Genomic DNA, 19,096 nt, shown 5'->3' with positions numbered 1-19,096 from the left:
TTTTAAATACACAAAGACTCTATAATCTTCTATATCCATAATTAGACAGAGAAGGAATATTGTGAAGTTAGACAATCTGAGACACAAAACTAATAGCCGTGTGCTGCATGTTTAATTGCTCCATGTTTAGAAAAGCTTTTTCACATAGTATGAGATTGTCAAATGAGGTCAAAATACTGATGCATGTTTATAAACAGTTTTCCTAATTATTTTGCAATAACCTTTGGTAACCAGAAGATGCGTATAAAATCTTGTGGTGTAAAAGATCTTGGTTTTTATTCTAAATGTCTTGAGATACGGTAATGGTTACGGAACCACTGTAAAACTATGCTACAAAGCTCTAAAGTGCCATTATTTCTAAGTAGTCAGTAATCATATAAAGATACAGTTTTCATGTAATGTGTGCCCAGGGGCTGAGTTTTAACACAGGCGTCTCCTCTCTCTACAATCGGCAGCTACAAAGTTTCCATGATTCACTACCAAACTATGTAAATTTTGAAAATTTATAAAAGCAAAACAACCCAGAGTAGTTGTACACAGCAAGGATGTGAAACAGCTGTGCAAAAAGAAAACAAGAATTCTGTACTTATTAGCTGTTTGCTAATCTTAGTCACTAAATTAAGAGTAGCACACAGAGTAAGATTCCAACCTGTGCCAAATCCCTCACAGAACTTACTTCAAAGCCTGAATCTTATGTGCTTTATTCTGATATGAGACACATTTTAGGTAGCTTACAGTTTCAACAGACTTATTTACTGTCTTTAAGGTGTCAACCAAAGATAATAATACTAGAACAGAAATACATAGGTAAGAATTCATCTACAATGGCTTTTGCCTATAGCAGAGTTGACAGTGTGGGAGATTGCTGTTACTGTAGAGGAAAGGGAATAATTTATTTTCCATGAGCTGTAGATGGAAGAAGAAGGAGTTTAAATTACAGCAATAGAGACTTTAGAGTGAGCATCGTCTCCAGCACTTGAGGATTTTGAGAACACGAGATGAATGTTTGCCTAAGGATGGAGTAGGCATCTGGGTGGTAAATGTTAACTTTTTGAGGCTTCTTCCAGACCTCCTCTTTGGGGCATTTGTTGGGATTACAATAGAGCTGCTTTTTTTTTTAAATTATTTTTTTTAATTTAATTTAATTCTGTGTCTGAAACCATGTGTCTAGAGGATATCAACAACATGAGATGATGACTATTCATGAATATTCATCCCATTTCCTAAACAAACTCCAATGAAAAAGAAATAAAAAAGGGTCTTCAGCATACTCTTTTTACTCTTTATGACCTTCCAAAAAGGACATAAGAATGTGACTATATTGCAGATTTTTACCATGTATGAAGTCCAAGACAAACACCTACTAGGGGACCAAAACTTTCCCTTGCTGATGGCTATGAAATATCTTGGACATAGAAAGACTACTAACGTTTTCCTTTGCCTGACACCATGATGTCAGCCTCTCTACATGCTGTAATATGCTTCTTTCTCCCCCTGGCATGAGTGGACTTGCTAAAGGAACAAGTTTGAGGGATTCCTCATGTGATATAAATTCACAGAACAGGCTCCGAGTCATTTCCAGACAGAATAACAAGTAAACAAATCCAAAACTCCCTGAATATCTTTTTACCAATTATGCTATATTATATTACTAATTGGAAGGGAGAAGTGGACTCGTTATTGAGGTAAGAATTGGGACAGGTAGAAAAGCTGGAGGGGGGTTCTCTCTATAAGCTGCAGTAGCAAACAACCATGATTTGACAGCTAATGCATTCACTAGTGTGGTATTCCTCAGTGCTAACTATTAAAGTGACTCTGTTCCTGAAAAGACCAGGCAGATGCTCACTCCACAAAAGATGCCAAAATGCTGGTTTTGAATCAGATGGGAGGAAGGACAAAGTGAGACTTATTCAGCTGACATAGAAATGCATTTCTCAAGGGAATACATTTGAAGCCACCATTCTACAGTGCTTTTCTTCTCACATTTGCCAAATCTTTGATGAAACAGAACTAAACAGAAACAGACTTGAATTCACCACTTTCCTTCAATTTCCATGGTTTACCTTAGTAAATCGTAGTACAATACACCATCAAGCTGGACTAGTAGCATCTCACACATCTTCCTGGCCATAACAACTGCATAGAAGGCCAAGCAATCACAGATGACGTTCATTCTTTCTCTTCCTACTCATTGGTGTAAAACTAGTGTCATTCTACTGATTTTGATGAATCTACCCCTTCCACGGTCCAGGAAATTAGGCTCATTGTATATGGAACTATGTGTTACTGGGCCAACCTCCCAGCCATGGCAAATTGGCACCATTCTGTCACCTTACATATAACAATACATATGTAAACCAGATGCAGATTTAGTCCATTCATCTGTATCCTTTGTATCTCCATCATTCTAATATTATAACAGATGTAAATAAAAAATTAAAAGACAAAACATTTATGCTTTTCATCTGGTACCATAGCCCATATTTCCTAAAGCCTTTGCTACATGTTGTTACCCTACCAGCTAAAGCTTGCTGCTTAATTAGATAACATGATTTCAGCTAAAATCTCAAATAACCATCTGCTGGAGCCGATGCATCAAACCGTGTAATCAAAACCAGTGGAAAAAAATTATCTTTTGCCTTAAAGCTTTTCCTATCATGTGATTAATTTTGCTACGTTTGACCAGAGGAAACGTTGTTGTTGAACTTTACTGCTGTCTAAAGACAGTCCATACTACGATCTCTTAACAGATGTCAGTAGATCACAGAATTGTCACCAGCCCATATAAAAGATTCATTCTCCTGACTGTATCTGTTACCATACAGAGAAGATAAAATCCTTTCGTTTCTCTTAGGATAAATAGGTAGATCTAGTAGAAGCAGAAAGTAAAAGTATTTGTGGTGATTTGTTTTTATATCTCCCTACAACTTGGACATGATCCGTAAAAGACATTTGGACAGCCTTGGTTCCCTAAACTTAGCATGTTATGTGTGAGAAGATTGAACTAAAACCAGGAAAAAGGTAAACAACCGCTCTTTGAGTTGCACTACTCCCTTACCACAGCTTGTTTGCAGAAGAGTTGTACCAACCAATACGCAAACAAGGAAGAAACACATAACTGAACATGATGCATACCTCCCCACAGATGAAAAGTTTCAGACAAGCCAGAATTTATTTCCACAACTAACAAGAATGCTGTAAGCTTTAGAAGTGGTGAATTACTCTCAGATGGACCTTGATGAAGCAGTGGGTGGGCACTGACTCTCTGAGAGAAAGTCTGTTTTGTAACCTTCTAGAGATAAACTTACTGGTTTACTGTTGTGTTTTTACTAACATCATCACTTAGAACATTGAATCAATTCTAGGCACTGTTACTATGTTACAGTAATAGCTTATTTTTGGTAAGGAGAAATTTATTCCAAGAAAATCTTTCTCCCTTCAATATTTAGCTACTCAAAGGGTAACAGTCCAGATATAGATAAAAATGGTGAGGCAGTTCTTCAGACAACTTGATTTTGCATAAAAATATTCTTTTTCTTTGGACTTTAACTGGAATAGAAATACCACATTATAGCACATAGGGATCTAGCAAATTTTAAAACAGTTCTAAAACAGGCATAGACCAGAATTACTGATGAAGAATGTTACTTTCAGAATATCAATTAGTACTACAGTTTTGTTTGCCTAACTTGACAGAAAGAACCTTACACTAAGCTAGACCAATAGGAAATATGAAAGAAATCCTAGTCACACTTTTAAATTTGTTTTTGTTACTAGCAAAGTAAATTTACTAAAGTTATCTGAATTACTTCAGACTCCCACTGATATAAACAAGAGCAGGATTTGATACCTTTAATTAGGAGTAACCCCTTTACTGGTGCATCAGTTACCTGCCCATAAATCCAAGGCGCTATTTAAGACAAAAAAATATGTGATAATGATCTGTGTTCTCTGACCTTTGGTTGTTGTGTTTTCAGCTGAAACACCTGCCTGGTTTGCCTCACCTCTCAGCAAAAGGCACCTTGCTTCTCTTACTCTGATAAGGTCTAGCAGCTGTTTACACCTGCTTGTTTGTTCAGGGTCACCAAGCATATCTGAGTCCATGGAAACTGCAGTCTCACTTTTCTCCACATCATGGCCATTGCAGCACTATAGTATTACAAAACCATCTCATGTTTGTACACACTATTCGTTCCTGATTCTCTGTGTGGATCCATTAACTTTCTACACGTCATTCTCTCTGAGAAAACAAGCCAACTGAAAATGGACTAAGTTCAGTAAATAAAAGATGTGGACACTGAGCTGTATGACACACACCTCAGCTGGCAATTACAGACATTTTCCACCTTCTTCCTCGAAGAAGTTTCTTCATGCAGGATCAGAGGCAACGCATATTTTTCAAACTCCTTATGTTAGGACTTTCCATTCATTCTTTGGCTATAGTCCAGTGAACATCAGATGACCAGTAAAAACTTTGGTCTTACAGATACATTGTGACTGACAACAAGGCCATCAATCTCTTAATAGTTTTTGCATCACTAAGAGGCATTTGCTGTTTATGGAGTTAGATACGAATACTCAGGGCTATATGACACTCCATCACACCTTTCATACAAGACAGATATGTCCCTTGCTCTACAACTAGATTCATAACCTAAAAGTATTCCAGATTAATAAGAGCAATTCAAAATACTAATTGCAAAGTTTTTCTCATCTTTGGCTATATCCTCTTTCCCTTTGCACCCTTCTCCACACCATTTTCTACTCTAACAAACACAAGCTGCTTGTCCTCATGAGCTATTCGTACCTTCGCCTCAGCTTCATATTCTACATTGCCAAGACTGAAACTGAAAAGAGAAGGGGAAAAAAAAAAGGGGAAGGGTGTGTGGTTCAGTAAAATGTTCAGAATGTCTGAATCCAGCCTGGCTGAAGAGCCCTGGCTCTCTACAACAAGCCAAGGGATGGATTTGCTTGTTTAAAAACAAGACACAGGTATTCAGGCCTCTCAGGATCACTATCAGAATGATCTTTCACTAACTGGGCTCAAAAAGCTCAACACCTAGCGTCAGTTTGCAGGGCTACTGCACATCTTTTCTAGTGGAGTAAGTGTAGACTATGAGCAGATTGCTAGCATCAGACTTAAGCAAACTTAAAACGTCACAAGGACAAAACATACATCACAGTGCCTTGGTGAGGTTGTGCAAGAGACTGAAAGAACTGAGGGTAGATTTCCTAGTGAAAAGCAAGAGGTGTTTTGTTTTAAAATGTAAGCTATGACTTGCAAACACTTGAGACATACCACTTTAAAAGTACCAATTCAAAAAGACAAAAGAGAGCACAATAGCATGCAGGTATTCTGCTTACAAAAGGCTAATGAAACTATGGTTCACTTTTTTAACTGATTGCCATTGTAAGCTATCTGTGCACTTGTTTCAGAAAGCTTTAGCCTATATTATAACTGTAATAATCGATCAAGTTACTGTTTAGTATATACACTTGAAAAACAGTGATGCAGTTCATTCAGGTCTCTTAATTCTCTCCTGGAGCATTAGCGAGGAAGTACAGTTTGCCATATCTACTCCCACACTAAGAACTACCTAAAGGGTGGGGTGTTTTGAAAAGAACTGTACTAGTCAAGACATGAGTCATGTAACAAGTTACATCAACAGAGCAGACCGGACAGTTAACAGAAAAGCAAACTAAGAGTGCTAATGAATTAAATTATCAAGTATACAAAACCTATCAGATTTAGATATTATGGGATTTTTGGCTAGACAAAGACCAGGATTTCAACCCAAGAATGCATTTAGTATGTCTATTGATAGGTTAAGGTTGTTGAGTGCAAGTCACCAGGGATTAAAAGCTCTGTGAAAAATGAAACAAAAAAATTGGACCCAAATGTAGGACTGGGATGCCCAAAACAAGTGTCTTCCCACTTATCATGCCAAAGGGAGCAGATGTCAACACCAAGATGCTGCATGTTCAATTTCTGCCATCAGCTGCTCTCCTGCAGTACTGCTGGTGGAAAAATTGAAATTTCCATTCCATTAATGCTTCCTTCTCAATTTTCAAAGCTTCTTGTCTATTCAGCACTGGTAGGAACTCATCTCCTGGAGCAGTATGAATCTCAAAGAGAGCAACTCCAGTATATGTGGCTGAGAACACACTTAGTAAAATCATATAAAAGTTGCTCAAGCAGGAATCAAGCAGTTACTTTAGCAGTTCGGGATATCTGCTAGGAAGTGAAAGCTTGGTTATGAAGTGCTACAGCTTAGCCATTTAAAACCAATTCTTCTCTAGAAAAGGGGCAAATAGAACCCCAGAAATTAATGTTTATTTCTTCTACTGTTTTCTTTCACTATTTACAGTGAGACTAAAGATAAAGGCTGAAAAATGCTTTAAATAAGGCCATTATAATAGGGACGCTATACATTTTGTCTGTACAGATACACCAGTGATCTGACTGACAGTGACTTCCAGAACCTGGGAAGTCAGCTTGTAAAAGCAGTTCCATAGTGATACAGTTCTCCCTGCCCAGAGCTGCAGGGATCCAAACAGCACCCTCTAACCACGGATATAAATGCCTGGTATCATGAAGCATCTCTCCTAGGGACCCGAGAGTGTTTGAAATTACTTACTAACCAGCTGCTGCTGTGTTTACAGAAGGTGGGTGCCAAATACATGTGTGCTTACAGCCACACACCCACTTTTGCAGAGAAAGAGCAAGCGCCTTGCACAGACTCACACCGGAGACACCTCTCCTTACTCTCGCACAAAGAAACTTTGACCTGTACTGTATAACTAATGAGAAGGCACAGTCGTGCCCTGAAGAGCTTCTACCATCAAGGACACACAAAAGAGAACAATGTTTTTTATAGTGCCAAAGCCAAATGAGAAATGTATGATACTCTTCTGGTTCCCCGGTACATCCTCCCGAGATATCAGCATCTTTAAAAATCTCTTTCAAGAAAGACAATTGAAAGCAACCAGGTGTACTTCTTTAAAGTTTGGGGGGGGAAAAACCCAAACAAATGTGCTAAAAAGAAGCTGTTGCTATTTTTATTTATCCAATTAATACAGATAAGAAAAAAAATCTTAGATACACTAGCTTTGAATTAAAAGAGAAAGTTCATATAAAATACTACTCTGAACACAACTGAGAAGAAATGCAACTAATCTTTGTGCAGCAAATCTTATCAGTAGCAATTTTGTTTCCTTTTATTTCTCATGCTTGCTTTTCATCAGTTAAGCTAATGTATCACACTTGAAATAGGACTAGTCAACAAGCTAGAAAAGATTTTGATTTTCATATGGTAATAAAGAGTGCTGTTACTTTATCTGTGTTCTGTACTTAAGCTTACTACTGGAAATACTCTATTAATTTGCAAGCTAACCAATGTTCCCAGAAGAAGTAAATTATAGAATATTTGAGCCTTAAACCCAGGAGCAAGTGGATGTAAAATCCTGCACAGACATAAAAACATGCAGATCCAGCTACCACTTGCCTGTATTCGGCCTCTTTAAAGATACAAGACTGCTGGATCAAAGCCTGACATCTATGCTGGTGACTGTCAGTCCTCACTGACATCTGAGAAAGTGAATGCTAGTCTGGGAATGTAAATGGCGCCTCCAAATAATGCAGCACCTCTGAAGAACTGGATTGCAGTGCCAGAAATGGCAAGCAGCCAAATTCGTCTTCTGGAGACTTAAAATGATGATAGTCTTCTGGTCATCCAAATACAGTCAAGTGAGCCATTCAGTAGCAAAGAACACACTCTGAAGAGAATACTCTTGCGATGCAAAGCCAGGAAGAAATACTGAGAGGCAAAAGTGTATGTGTGGGGAAGATTACGCCTTATGTTTCTGTAATAGTGTATCTGCACTATATGTATGTGTATATACTTACATATATTTATATGCAATATATATATATTTGTACCTGTTTACAGGAGGACATAGGGGTGGCACAGGCACTGTGATTTAAAAAGCAGACACAACCTGTTTTCTATGAAGCTGCTTCTCCAGTGCCGAATTTCATTCCAGCCAGTATGTGGATTTATTATTGCAACACAGACCCATCACAAGACACATCTTTGCCTACCTGTGAGGTTTTTGCATCATGTCTCAAAGCCCAAAAATGTCACTGGAAAAATTTTCAGTGATTTCAGTGACTTTTAACTCGGCTCAGATAATAAATGTGAACTGAGGGTTGTAGGGTTCCAGTTAATCCTTATTACTGCAGTAATAAATTATATAGAGTTTACATTTCAGACCAGATGGTTTGCTGAAGTGTTTGATGAATTCTTGTATTTACCACCCAATTTTGTAGCTAAAGAGCAGGAGCTGTGGGAATCCTTAACTTTTATAAGGTAAGCATATAAACTGAACCTATGAAACAGGTTTAGCTTTCAGCATTCAGTTTCCTTACAAGCACAAAAGTTGAGCTTGTGTGATAGCATGTGCCTATTTCTTTTACTTAGCAGGTTGAAAATAAAAGTGCTGTGCTAAAGAGGCACCAATCTGAAAACTACAAGAGTAGCATCAGAACAGAGGTCCTGTTCTCAATGGCTGGCTCCCTACAGCCTCTGCTACCAAATTTTCCATTCCCAGAACAAAATGTCAGTATCACCCTTTTCAAATGACTGATAATACTTACAGCTACAATTATACAAATCTCTTGTTGCATTATACTACACAGTAGGATAAATCACTGATGGGTATTAATGATGTGTATTACAGAACAGCATATATTAGCTGCATTTAGAGGTCCACTGATAATCTCCAAACAGATTTCAAAAGGTTTCCATTTACAACTGCCCAGAGAATACAATGCCTATACATGTACTACTTTGTTGCTAACATTTAAAATAAGCAGCAAAGAAGCTTCCACCATCCAGTGGTCTGGGAAGCCTGAGGCCTGGAAAGTGACTGAAACACCCCACGATGTCACACAGCACTTACTTAAACTACGAAAATTTATGTATATAAAAATTACCTAAGGGGCCAGTGCAAAGTTTTATGCAACTTATTTTCCCAATACTTTTGTCTTAAATTTACAAATCTAAGCAATAGTGCTTTTTAATTTTGACAAAAGTTTTCTTCCACTTGGTAGATCTCTCCTTGGCAGCACACTTTTCTTGCTGTAACCCAAATTTTCCAATTCTCAATCTCATGCCATTATTCCTACAACAATAGTTCTTCACCCTTGTAGTACCCTAAGTAATTCATATTCCTCCTTAATGTTTGAAGTTTTCAAGTGTTTTCAGATTTACTTCTGTTAGGCATCTCTCAGTCAAATTAATATATGTGTGTTTGCCCACTCTCCTTAAATAACCAAATAAGTCTGTTGGTTGCTTTTCCCATTTAGCTTTTTCTCTAACTTGGCAACCTCTAAATAAGGTGTTTGTACCACGGGCATGCTGAAAGTTCAAAATGAGTGTGAGAGGGGAAATAAACATTAACAAACGTAGTTTTGTTTCAGCAGCTGCTGCAGTAAGGATGTTGATGAAGAAAGTGTGCCCAGGACTTAAATGATTAGGAGTTAACATGATCAGTTCTGATTATGCTTACTTCATAACTGAATAAAGACTGCCACCATGAAGTTCAACAAAAATTTGTGTTCAGCCCTCAAATTCTTTAGCTGGAAGACAGTTCTGGATGCAGCACTGGCTTGGTAAGTGAGGCAACCTTCCCATAATGAAAACGCAGATAATGTCACTTGATATATGAAGCTTATAAGGAACTTTGTATGATTGTTGGAGAAAGCTAACTTAGAAATATTTTTTACAGCTGCGAAGAATGGTTAGATATCACAAGCAAGCCAAATACATTATGAAACATCGGTGTTGTGTCACCAGTGCTAAGAAGGTTGAAAGGTTTGCCTTTGTAGATCATAACCATATTTGCTTGAAAAAAAAAAAATTGCCATCATTACACATATCTCATTATTAAAAAGCATTGTAGAATATATTAACATTTTGTATAAAACCAAACCACAGTTGCAATTTATTTTGTAACTTGACTTACAACCAAATCTATAAGCTTTGCCAAACAGTATAAAAAAAAAGGAAGTACAGCACACACAGGTAACTTTATTTTGCCACTTGCCATTGTCACCTTTAATAGCAGTATAAAAATATGAGCTGAAAGAGAGAAAACTTAGTCAGAGGATGATAGCAGAAAAGATGCACTAATTTCAAGGTTTATACCTATTAAAAATAGGAACTACCACCATAATTTTTTCTTTTTTTTTAATGTCTTATAAAATAGTTAAAGAGCTGCTTCTGTGAAAGAACTGGAAGAAATTTATTCTAAAAAAAGCCAAGGCATGTTAAACTAAATTAAACCACAAACTATTAGTCAGATGAAGCCAGCTATCAGAGGAAACGCTGACAAGTCCTGTCTTAGTAACAGCATAGAAAAAGTCCATTTTGGTAAGACTATAACCAAATAAAACCTAATGGTTGTTCTAAGCAGTGGTGCATGCTGAATTTCTCATGGGACTACTGACGTTTAGCAAATGTACCTGTGTTTGCAAGACTCAGGTAAAGAATATTCTTGATCTTTTAAACTTCTTTGAGAATCCTGAAACAATCATATTTCCAGAGGGGATGGGGATTTATTGCCCTGCCCCTCTCTCTCTCCCTAAAGTGACATTTCACAACCACTTGTCCATCACTAGGTTAGGCTGAAAAGCAAACAAAGCCATATATTGTTCTACAGCCTCCTCACGACAGGCAATTTGGGGTTTATTTTCCAGCGTTAAAAAAGTCTATAAAACAATTTTTTGTGAAACTCAAAAGCACAGAGAGGATATATATGAAGCACTGTTATACCAAAGGCTTATTCACACTCACTGCAAAGGGCTGTGTAACTATCTTTGCTATTTGCGTACAATATTTACATTTCATAAACTGAATATTCAGATCAAGCACAACATTAAAACTCTGCTTCCAATTCATAATATAATATTCCTAAGTTTAATTAATTAAAAAACAAAAACATTTTTGGCTGCTTACCCAGAGTGGTTTTGTATGTTTTAAAGCATTCAGAAATTTTGCTAGGTGAACTATATCACCTTCTTCTGAATGATGAACCCAAAGTATTTGTTTAATTTTCAAAAGGAAAAAGAGTGTTCACTTACATGATTTCTTTTGTTTTCTCCATCTTTGATAGATGTAATAACTGTCTCAGAAAAAACTGTTGATCCAGTTTTGTTATCTGTAACCTGATATGGCAAAAGAACAAAATAACAAACTACATTTTTATTAGTCTTTTGTTACTCTCAGTCCTACATTCTGCAATAAATAACTCACACCCACTCCCTCCTTTTTTTCCCACTTTGCTGTCACTCATATAAAATCCTAATCTGGGGAGGAAAGTAAATGACAAGGCTACCTCTTTATCTGTTCAAAATGTCACTGTAATGAGGCTAACTGAGGGGGAGATGGTCAATCTTTTATGACCCATGTAATAGCTGTACCTGTGCTCTATTTTTAGCAGGCACTTTTTTCAAAACAAATTATTATTTCACATTAACCTTTTATGACATGTGCCCCTACACAGTGATTGGGCAAGCAAATAAGATACAATAAACCCCCAAAATAATTATTATCAGGAAAGTTTATGCTCTGAATTATCTTATTTCTCCCCAAAACATGCAAAATTGGTTTTGTTTTTGAAAAAAAGGTGTGTAAAAACCAGCAGCTTGCTATATGTTTTCTCATACCTTATCAATTTCTTGATGAGTCTGAACAGTTTTATTACCAATTCTGGTTTCCATGTTGGACTCATTATGGTAGTTAGGAGGTAAGTTTTCGAAGTTTACCTCTGACAGTTTTTTTGCCCCTTCCTCTTCAGCTTCCATCTGCCAAATTTAAATAAACCAACTGAAAATTAGCAACAATTACACAAAAGAGAACAAGCAATGCTTCTTGTGCAGCCCTCAGTAACACCCTAATTACGTGATGCTGTTAGTACAGATCCCCCTGTATGTGAATGCTTACTCAGCTGTTTCAGGCAGTGACCACAGCAGCTCTTTTAACGGATGAGAAAAACAGTGGTGAGCTAAATCCTTGAGCTCTGGACTGTTTAAGCCAAAGTCAGTCCCTGCAAGGAAAAAGTGTGTGAAGACTAGTGACAATTTGGCATCTGCACAGGCTGATGCTGGTCAAGAACCCACCTTTCTATTTTTCCCAGAAAACCACTATACCCTTAACACAGACTTTCTCATCTCACAAAGAAGAGAAAATATTCTGGCAGGACAGAGAGATATAGCCAAAGCCCCTTGAAGTCAATAGAAGCACTCCTATAGATCAGGGTGCATACATCCAGCATTTCATTGTCCGTTTCAGTTCCCACTGTGTTAGCCAGACAAAGACTCAACACAGAAAAGGTGTGCTCTCTGAATCAGAAAACAGAGTAAGCTCAGCAAAAGGGCGAGTCTTGTAAACAACACAAACTCTGAATAAGTTGCGTCCCTTTGTTATTTGCAACTGCTGTAACAGAGCTGGGAGGCCACAAGTTCAGCCAGGCTGAACAACAGAATTTTTCCAAAGACAAAATTTCTCTTTCTGGTGTGTCTGTTTATTTTAAACGACAGCTGCAAACCTTGTTAAGTGTAAAGCATTTATCTGCTAAGACGCAGCTCAGACAATCCACATTTTGTGCTGCATACATACAGACCATTCCTCAATTCAGAACTGACTATAGGAACAGTAAAACAGGCAGAAATTTTGACTACATCCTTATGTATAACTAAGTGTATTTTCGGCATTGTAGAGAATACTTTAAAAACATGATTTGTCTCAATGTGTTTGCAGTCTAAATGAAGTGGATGACAAAGGTAGATTTCAGCAAGTGTCCAGAGGACAGTAAAAGTTCAGAAATTATCTAATTATAGTAAACATCCCCAGTGGGTTGTCAGTAAAAGGGTTTTTCAGAGTATGTATTTTTGAATGAGGGGAAAAGAGAACTTGGAAGGAATCATAGAATATCCTGAGTTGGAAGGGACCCATAAGGATCATCGAGTCCAACTTCTGGCTCCACACAGGACCAGCCAAATCAGAGCATATGACTGAGCACGTTATCCAGATGTTTCTCGAACTCAGTCAAGCTCAGTGCTGTGACCACTTCCCTGGGGAGCCTGTTCCAGTGCCCAACCACCCTCTTGGTGAAAAACCTTTTCCTGATATCCAACCTAAACCTCCCCCATTGCAGCTTCATTCCGTTCCCTCAGGTTCTATCACTGGTCACCAGAGGGAGGTGATCAGCGCCTGCCCCTTTGCTCCCCTCATGAGGAAGCTGTAGGCCTGATGAGGTCTTCCCTCAGTCTCCTCTTCTCTAGGCTGAACAAACCAAGGGACTTCAGCCTCTCCTCATATGTCTTCCCCTCTAGACCCTCTCCTCATACGTCTTCCCCTCTAGGAAGATTCTTAACATGACAGAGGGAAAAGTTCAGAAGGGGAATGCAGGAACAAGGTCTTATGATAGCGATATGAGACAATGGCTCGGAGTCTAGACTCAGTGCCAGGCTTTGAAACAAGTCCTGTACGATTCTGGGCAAGCAGCTTGGGAGCAAGACAAGAAATTACATCGAAAGTAAGCCACTTCTCCACACGTGTTTTCAGGACTGTCTTTACACCTTTGAATCCCGGTTTGGGATAACCCCTTGTGTCTTCATTCCTGCTGTACAAAGACAATAAAATAACTCTTCACTCCTCCCCTTGCCACGTACTGTTATTTTCTCAGTTGAGGATCCAGACGGACTATTTATCTGCACTTTTGCCTCACTATCTGCCTGCATTGCTGCAAGAGGGTGGCTTTCCAATGCAACCCCCAGCGCCGCAATACAGGCACACGCACAGGGCGAGTCCCGAGCCGCGGGGACGCACAGCAGCCGAAGGGAGCCGAGGTGGCGTGGGCGATGTGAGAAGCGGGGAGGGAAAGACTGCCAGCGAGAAGAAATAGCGCCAGAAGCAGAGGGGAGACCTTCCCCGGCAGCAGGCGGCCGCGCCGGTACACCCCGTACCTCCCGCCTCCCCGCCTGCGGAGGGCGGCAGCACCGGGCGCGCTTACGGCTGTGAACACCGAGCTGAAAGGATTTTCGCGCTCCCCCGGCCGAGAAGCGCGCAGGTCGCCGCTTCGGGCAGCGGCTCCTCACAGGGGGACGCAGGCAGGGCCGGCCGCCGGCTTTCTTTGTGGCACGGATCGGCCCGGCCCCGCTGAGGGGACGCGGAGAAGGCGGCCGCTGACAGGAATGGACGAACGCGGGTGAGATGCTCGAGCCGCGCGGTGCTGCCCGCAGGTGCGGTGCGGAGCGGCCCGGGGAGGTGAGGGAAGAAGGACTCCCCCCACCCCGCAGGGTTCCCCCGGGTCCCCCCGCCGCCCCCTCACCTCCTGCACCGCGTTGCGCAGCTTGTGCTGCGTATCCTCCATAAGCGCCTCCACCTCCCGTAGCATCTCGCCCAGGCTGGCCGCCCGCCGCCGGCCGCCGCCCCCCGCCACAGCCGCCGCGGCGCAGCCCAGAGCCCCTAGCAGGGCTGCCAGCAGCAGCCATCGTCGCCGCGGCCCCGGTCCCGCTCCGCGCCGCATCCCTGTGGCGCCGCTCCCGCCGCTGCCCCTCAACGGTGCGGGCTGGCGGCGCGGAGGTGGGGCGGGGTGGAGCGGGAGCGGGCGGCTCCGCAGCGCCGGCCCACATTGGCCTGGCCCGGCCCCCGCAGCCCCCGGCCGGCTCCATAGCGCCAGCCCAGCCCCCGCAGCCCCTCGCTGGAGCCCGCAGCCCGAGGTTTGAGAGAGGCGAGGCAGGGCGCGGGCCCCCGGGCAGAAAGCCTCGTCCTGGAGGAGCGGGAAGGGCAGAGGGGAGAGAGGCTGAGGGAGGTGGCGGGGGAGAGATGCTGAGGGAAAGGAGGCGCATGAGTTTCCCGTTCAAACACGAGACCTTCTGTTCGTTCTTTGAACAGGTTTAATGCGAAGAGAATGGTGGGAGCTGTCTGACATCTCCATTATGTATTTTGCTTTCCAGTCTTCAGCGAAGCTTTTCAAAAGATGTTTTCAGCTCCAAGGATCAGCCAGGTCTCCAAGAGGTGACACATCCTGCATCTGGCTGGCTAGAACCCCACTCTCCCTGATTGTTTCCTTTCAAACTTTTTTATAAAAAAATTCAGACAATATCATCATTTTGTATCTGTGTGCGTCTTCCCCAATTGCCGCATTATTTTTCCTCTTCGTGCTGCACCCCAAGAATTTCATGGACTGTTTTTGCTGCAGTCGGCTCACTGCTCCGGGGCAACATTGTTGTGCCAAGAGAGAACTGACCTACACGTCTCATTTTATTTTGGAGCCTGGGTGAGAGGTAATAGTAAAGTATTTCTGCAGAAACTATTTAAGTCCTGAAAATTTCCTGCAAGTGCACTATTACAATAATCACCAATATAAAATCCAGTGTTACTGGCAGCCTAAGGCAGCTTCAGTCAGCTCTGAATGTTAGCAGGATGTGGTAGAGAGCAGTGGAGATAGGAAGGCTCCCTGTGTCCCTGAGCGAAACCCTTGCTCAGTCTCCCAGCCACAGCACATCATACTTCCCTTCAGTGCCACAGAAGGTTTTATTCTCGACATATCATAAATCTTAGATTTTTTAAAATGTAAACCTCTTGGACTACACATTTTAAGTTATAAAGAGTATTAGGAATTATCTGGAATGAATTAATAGTTTAACTATGTTCCTCACATTGCAGGAAATACAGCATATGAAACAATCCTGTACTGGCAGAGAAATGTTTAGAAAACATATTCCTCTTTCCCACCTCTGTCTTTATGGCTAGGTTTCCAGTTCACCCACAGCCTCAAATCAGCTTAATAATATTGACAATGTACAGGTGACAAGTAACATTTAGAATTTTAGTTTTCTTAGCTTTGAGGAATAATTGAAAGTTAGATCAGACACAATGAAAACATTTAAGAAAAAGACCTGAGGCCCACATTCCCGAAGGTATTTAGTTATTGGACTTCCAAGGAAATGGAATAGAAGCTAGGTACTTATTTGTAATATCTTTGTAAATTTGGGCCTCAAGCCAACTTTCCAAACAATCTAACCATATGTAAGTGTTAATTGCCTAAATACTTTAGAAGAGATGTGTCTAAAGAGCTAAAGTCTCCCTCTCTTGCAGTGAGATGAGGGCCACAGTCTCAAACCCTGGCTTGCAGGCAAGACCCTCCCCTACTGCTTTTGATGAATGTGGTTTAACAAAAATGACCTTTACGTTACAGGGCTAACAGGTTATAAAGTCATGCATTGTTTGACCAATTAACAAGGTGCTGCAGCATACACTTTACTCAGTATTGTTGCAGTGAATTAAGACTACGTTCATCTTTCAATATGGAGAAGTACTGTGGAATAAGCTTACAATGCAATCACAGTTACTCTGTTTTCACAGACTTGAACTCCATTTTCCTAGCTCCTTCAAGTGAATTTTCTTTGCATGGGGACTGGGCGGAGTGGTGAGGGTGCACTTGTATCCCAGAATGGAAGATCTGCACCTGACATCAGTGCAGAACAGCTCTTCTGGTTTTCTGCTATCACCTTGGTTTACTTCATAATAACTTCCTTGCACACACAAGGCTTTAGGCTGTGCGTATAGCCAGGTGAGACAAATTATGTCTTCTAAGCTCAACCTGCAGCACCCTAGAGCACCTGCTTAGATTTGCACTTTGCCCTGGAGCTGCTGAAGTCCCCAGCACCCCTAACAGTGTGTCTGCAAGGACAACCATGGGCACGGAGGTGATGTGCCTTGCTCGTGTGTTGAGCCAGCAAGACACGAACCAAGTCTAGTTCATAGTGACCCTGTGTTGTGCCTGAGCTCATTAGCCTTAATGAAAGGAGAGCATATACATTAGGGCACAGTGCTATGCTAGCAGCCTGATGTGATTCCCAGCATGATTAGGTTCTTCCCTCCATTTGGATCTAGGTACTTTTCCCCTCAGTATCACTTGATCTGCTGGGTATAGGGACATTGCAAACTAAGAGGGAAAAATTGTCATAGGTGGTGGTGCACCTAAAACTTAGGATTTGTAATGATTAATCTTTATTTTCCTTCTTGGCTCAGTCCTGAGTGCCTATGCAAAAGGATTTATCTACATGGAAAATTGTGGGTGTGCACATTTATTCTAATATGGTTGCATTACTATAAAGCCCAAGTCTGTACTCCTCTCGGGTACTTTTTTGATTTATAGTTAAGTTGTTGCAAAGCATGCAGCTAACAGGAGAGCTGTTACTGTTTTTTCTTTCAGCAGAATTTGAATGCCCATGTAGAAAATTACACCTTTATAACTATGTGTATAATAGTACAGAAAATAGCTACACTGTATAATTACATTGACATACATCTAGATCAGGGCCTTAGGTACTTTAATTACTTATACTGAAAATGTTAAACCTAGATTATCTCCCACTGAGGTTAGTGGAAAAATTCCCATAAATTTCAGTGTGACTTACACTCTGTTTAAAGACAGAATTATTGAGGATCAGAAGGAGCTTGTAGTATTGATCACCTCTTCTGCTCATTCTCCCATTTTTATCTTGTATGATTAAAGCAACAGTGACAACCACAAAAAATCAAAAAAGATAAAAATTCATCTGTATTTAATGTAACAGAAGCCTGTAATCAGGTTATCTCTACTGCATTTTTGCAGCAGGAAGAAAGCCACATCTGTACTGAAAATACTGCTTCTGTTTAAAAGCATGCTTCTGAGGGCATAAGATTAACTATGAATAATATGTTCTTATGTTACACTGGTGCAAAGTCTTGTTTATTATGTTAGGTAGAAGATGTCAGAGAATATGTTTTAGACTACAACAAATTTTCATAGCTAAGGTGTAGCTCAGAGAATTGATATTTTTCGAAGACTAACACAGCTAAAGACCATCTCTTCATAAACACATGTATTACACAAAAAACCTACATTACACAAAAACACATATGATCTTTTTGTCAAGATATAATTTATTCTTAGACATTGATTTAGAAAGGACATAATAAGCTGTAATAATTTAGCTGGAAACATAGTTAGGAAAAGCATATCCGAGAGATATTAGATAAAAAGAATTTGTCAGACTTAGGTCAGCCTCAATACAAGACCCTCAAGGTGGATTTGAGGCACAAATGCACGCCATCCCCCCCCCACTCCCCCTCCCATGGTGAATGCACTCTTGTCAAAGGCAGACATCATCTGAATCAGTGATTCTGGAGAATAGAAACCACCTTCTGGTTGGATGAACTTTGAGACAAAAGACCATGTTCCTAAAAGCAGCAGGGTAGAGTTGTGCATGTTTGATTTATTTTTTCCCCATGCATTGTTTATTCATTTAAAGGCAGTATATTATATTCTGTTTTCTGTGTTTCAAACATCTGTTATTTTGCATGTTCATTTACCAATTAATTAATAGAGGTCTTTTTCCTTTCCAACAATTGTACTGCAAACAATCAATCAATTAGTTAGCTGCAGAAAAAAAGAATAGCAAGATGTCTGGCTAATGTACAACCTATAATATGAAAAGAAAAGGCAGCCTTCCAAAGTATGTAAGTATAAACATCAAAGCACTGTACAACAAAGACAAAATCTATCATCACCACTAGGCAAAAATTCCAGAAACTGAAAGCCTAAATTCCTTGCTGAAGGGGAAAGGAGAGCATGAGAAAGGGAGAGCAGAGTTAGGAGAGGGAATTAACACCAGTGAAGTTTGCAGTTTCTACCATTTTAAGCCACGTGTGTCTTGGCTGTTCATGTGCCTTTCCCCGCAGAGGCTGTACTGTGTGGCTGGAGTCAGGCCGGGAGGGTTGCTGGGGCTGATACTGCCGAGGGATTGTCCTGCTGCTGGACTGACCCTGTCATCTGCAGAGCAAATTTCCCTTACTTCCCTTAGTCCCTGCAGTGCTCCTTTTCCTTACTCCCCAAGTATGCAGGACACCTATACCAATTTGTACCCATTTGTGGCTTTTGGCCCATGATGGTTTTAGTATGAGGCTCATGAGAAAGCTGGCCAGTTCAGTGATGGGTGCTCAGGGGAAGATCATAGTTGGTGTCCTGCAGGAGACTGTGC

At 40.6% G+C, this 19,096-nt stretch overlaps 2 protein-coding genes across 2 annotated transcripts in view; one reads left to right on the top strand and one right to left on the bottom strand.

The window, feature by feature from the left end:
- Positions 1–15,018, bottom strand: part of DKK3 (dickkopf WNT signaling pathway inhibitor 3) — a 28,755-nt gene extending 13,737 nt beyond the window's left edge. The window contains 5 exon segments of the mRNA XM_054827882.1: positions 11,144–11,227; positions 11,729–11,866; positions 14,395–14,712; positions 14,714–14,937; positions 14,940–15,018. Of these exon segments, the coding sequence (XP_054683857.1) occupies positions 11,144–11,227; positions 11,729–11,866; positions 14,395–14,712; positions 14,714–14,937; positions 14,940–15,003 (828 nt within the window). The 5' untranslated portion in view covers positions 15,004–15,018.
- Positions 13,871–19,096, top strand: part of MICAL2 (microtubule associated monooxygenase, calponin and LIM domain containing 2) — a 178,020-nt gene continuing 172,794 nt past the window's right edge. The window contains exons 1-2 of the mRNA XM_054827869.1: positions 13,871–14,271; positions 15,023–15,352. The gene's annotated coding sequence lies outside the window, so the exon portion shown is untranslated. The remainder of the gene's footprint in view (positions 14,272–15,022; positions 15,353–19,096) is intronic.

Source organism: Grus americana, chromosome 5, assembly GCF_028858705.1.
Source record: "Grus americana isolate bGruAme1 chromosome 5, bGruAme1.mat, whole genome shotgun sequence".
Taxonomy (NCBI): domain Eukaryota; kingdom Metazoa; phylum Chordata; class Aves; order Gruiformes; family Gruidae; genus Grus; species Grus americana.
Note: the sequence above shows the minus strand (reverse complement) of the source record. Positions and strands in the feature narration are given on the sequence as shown.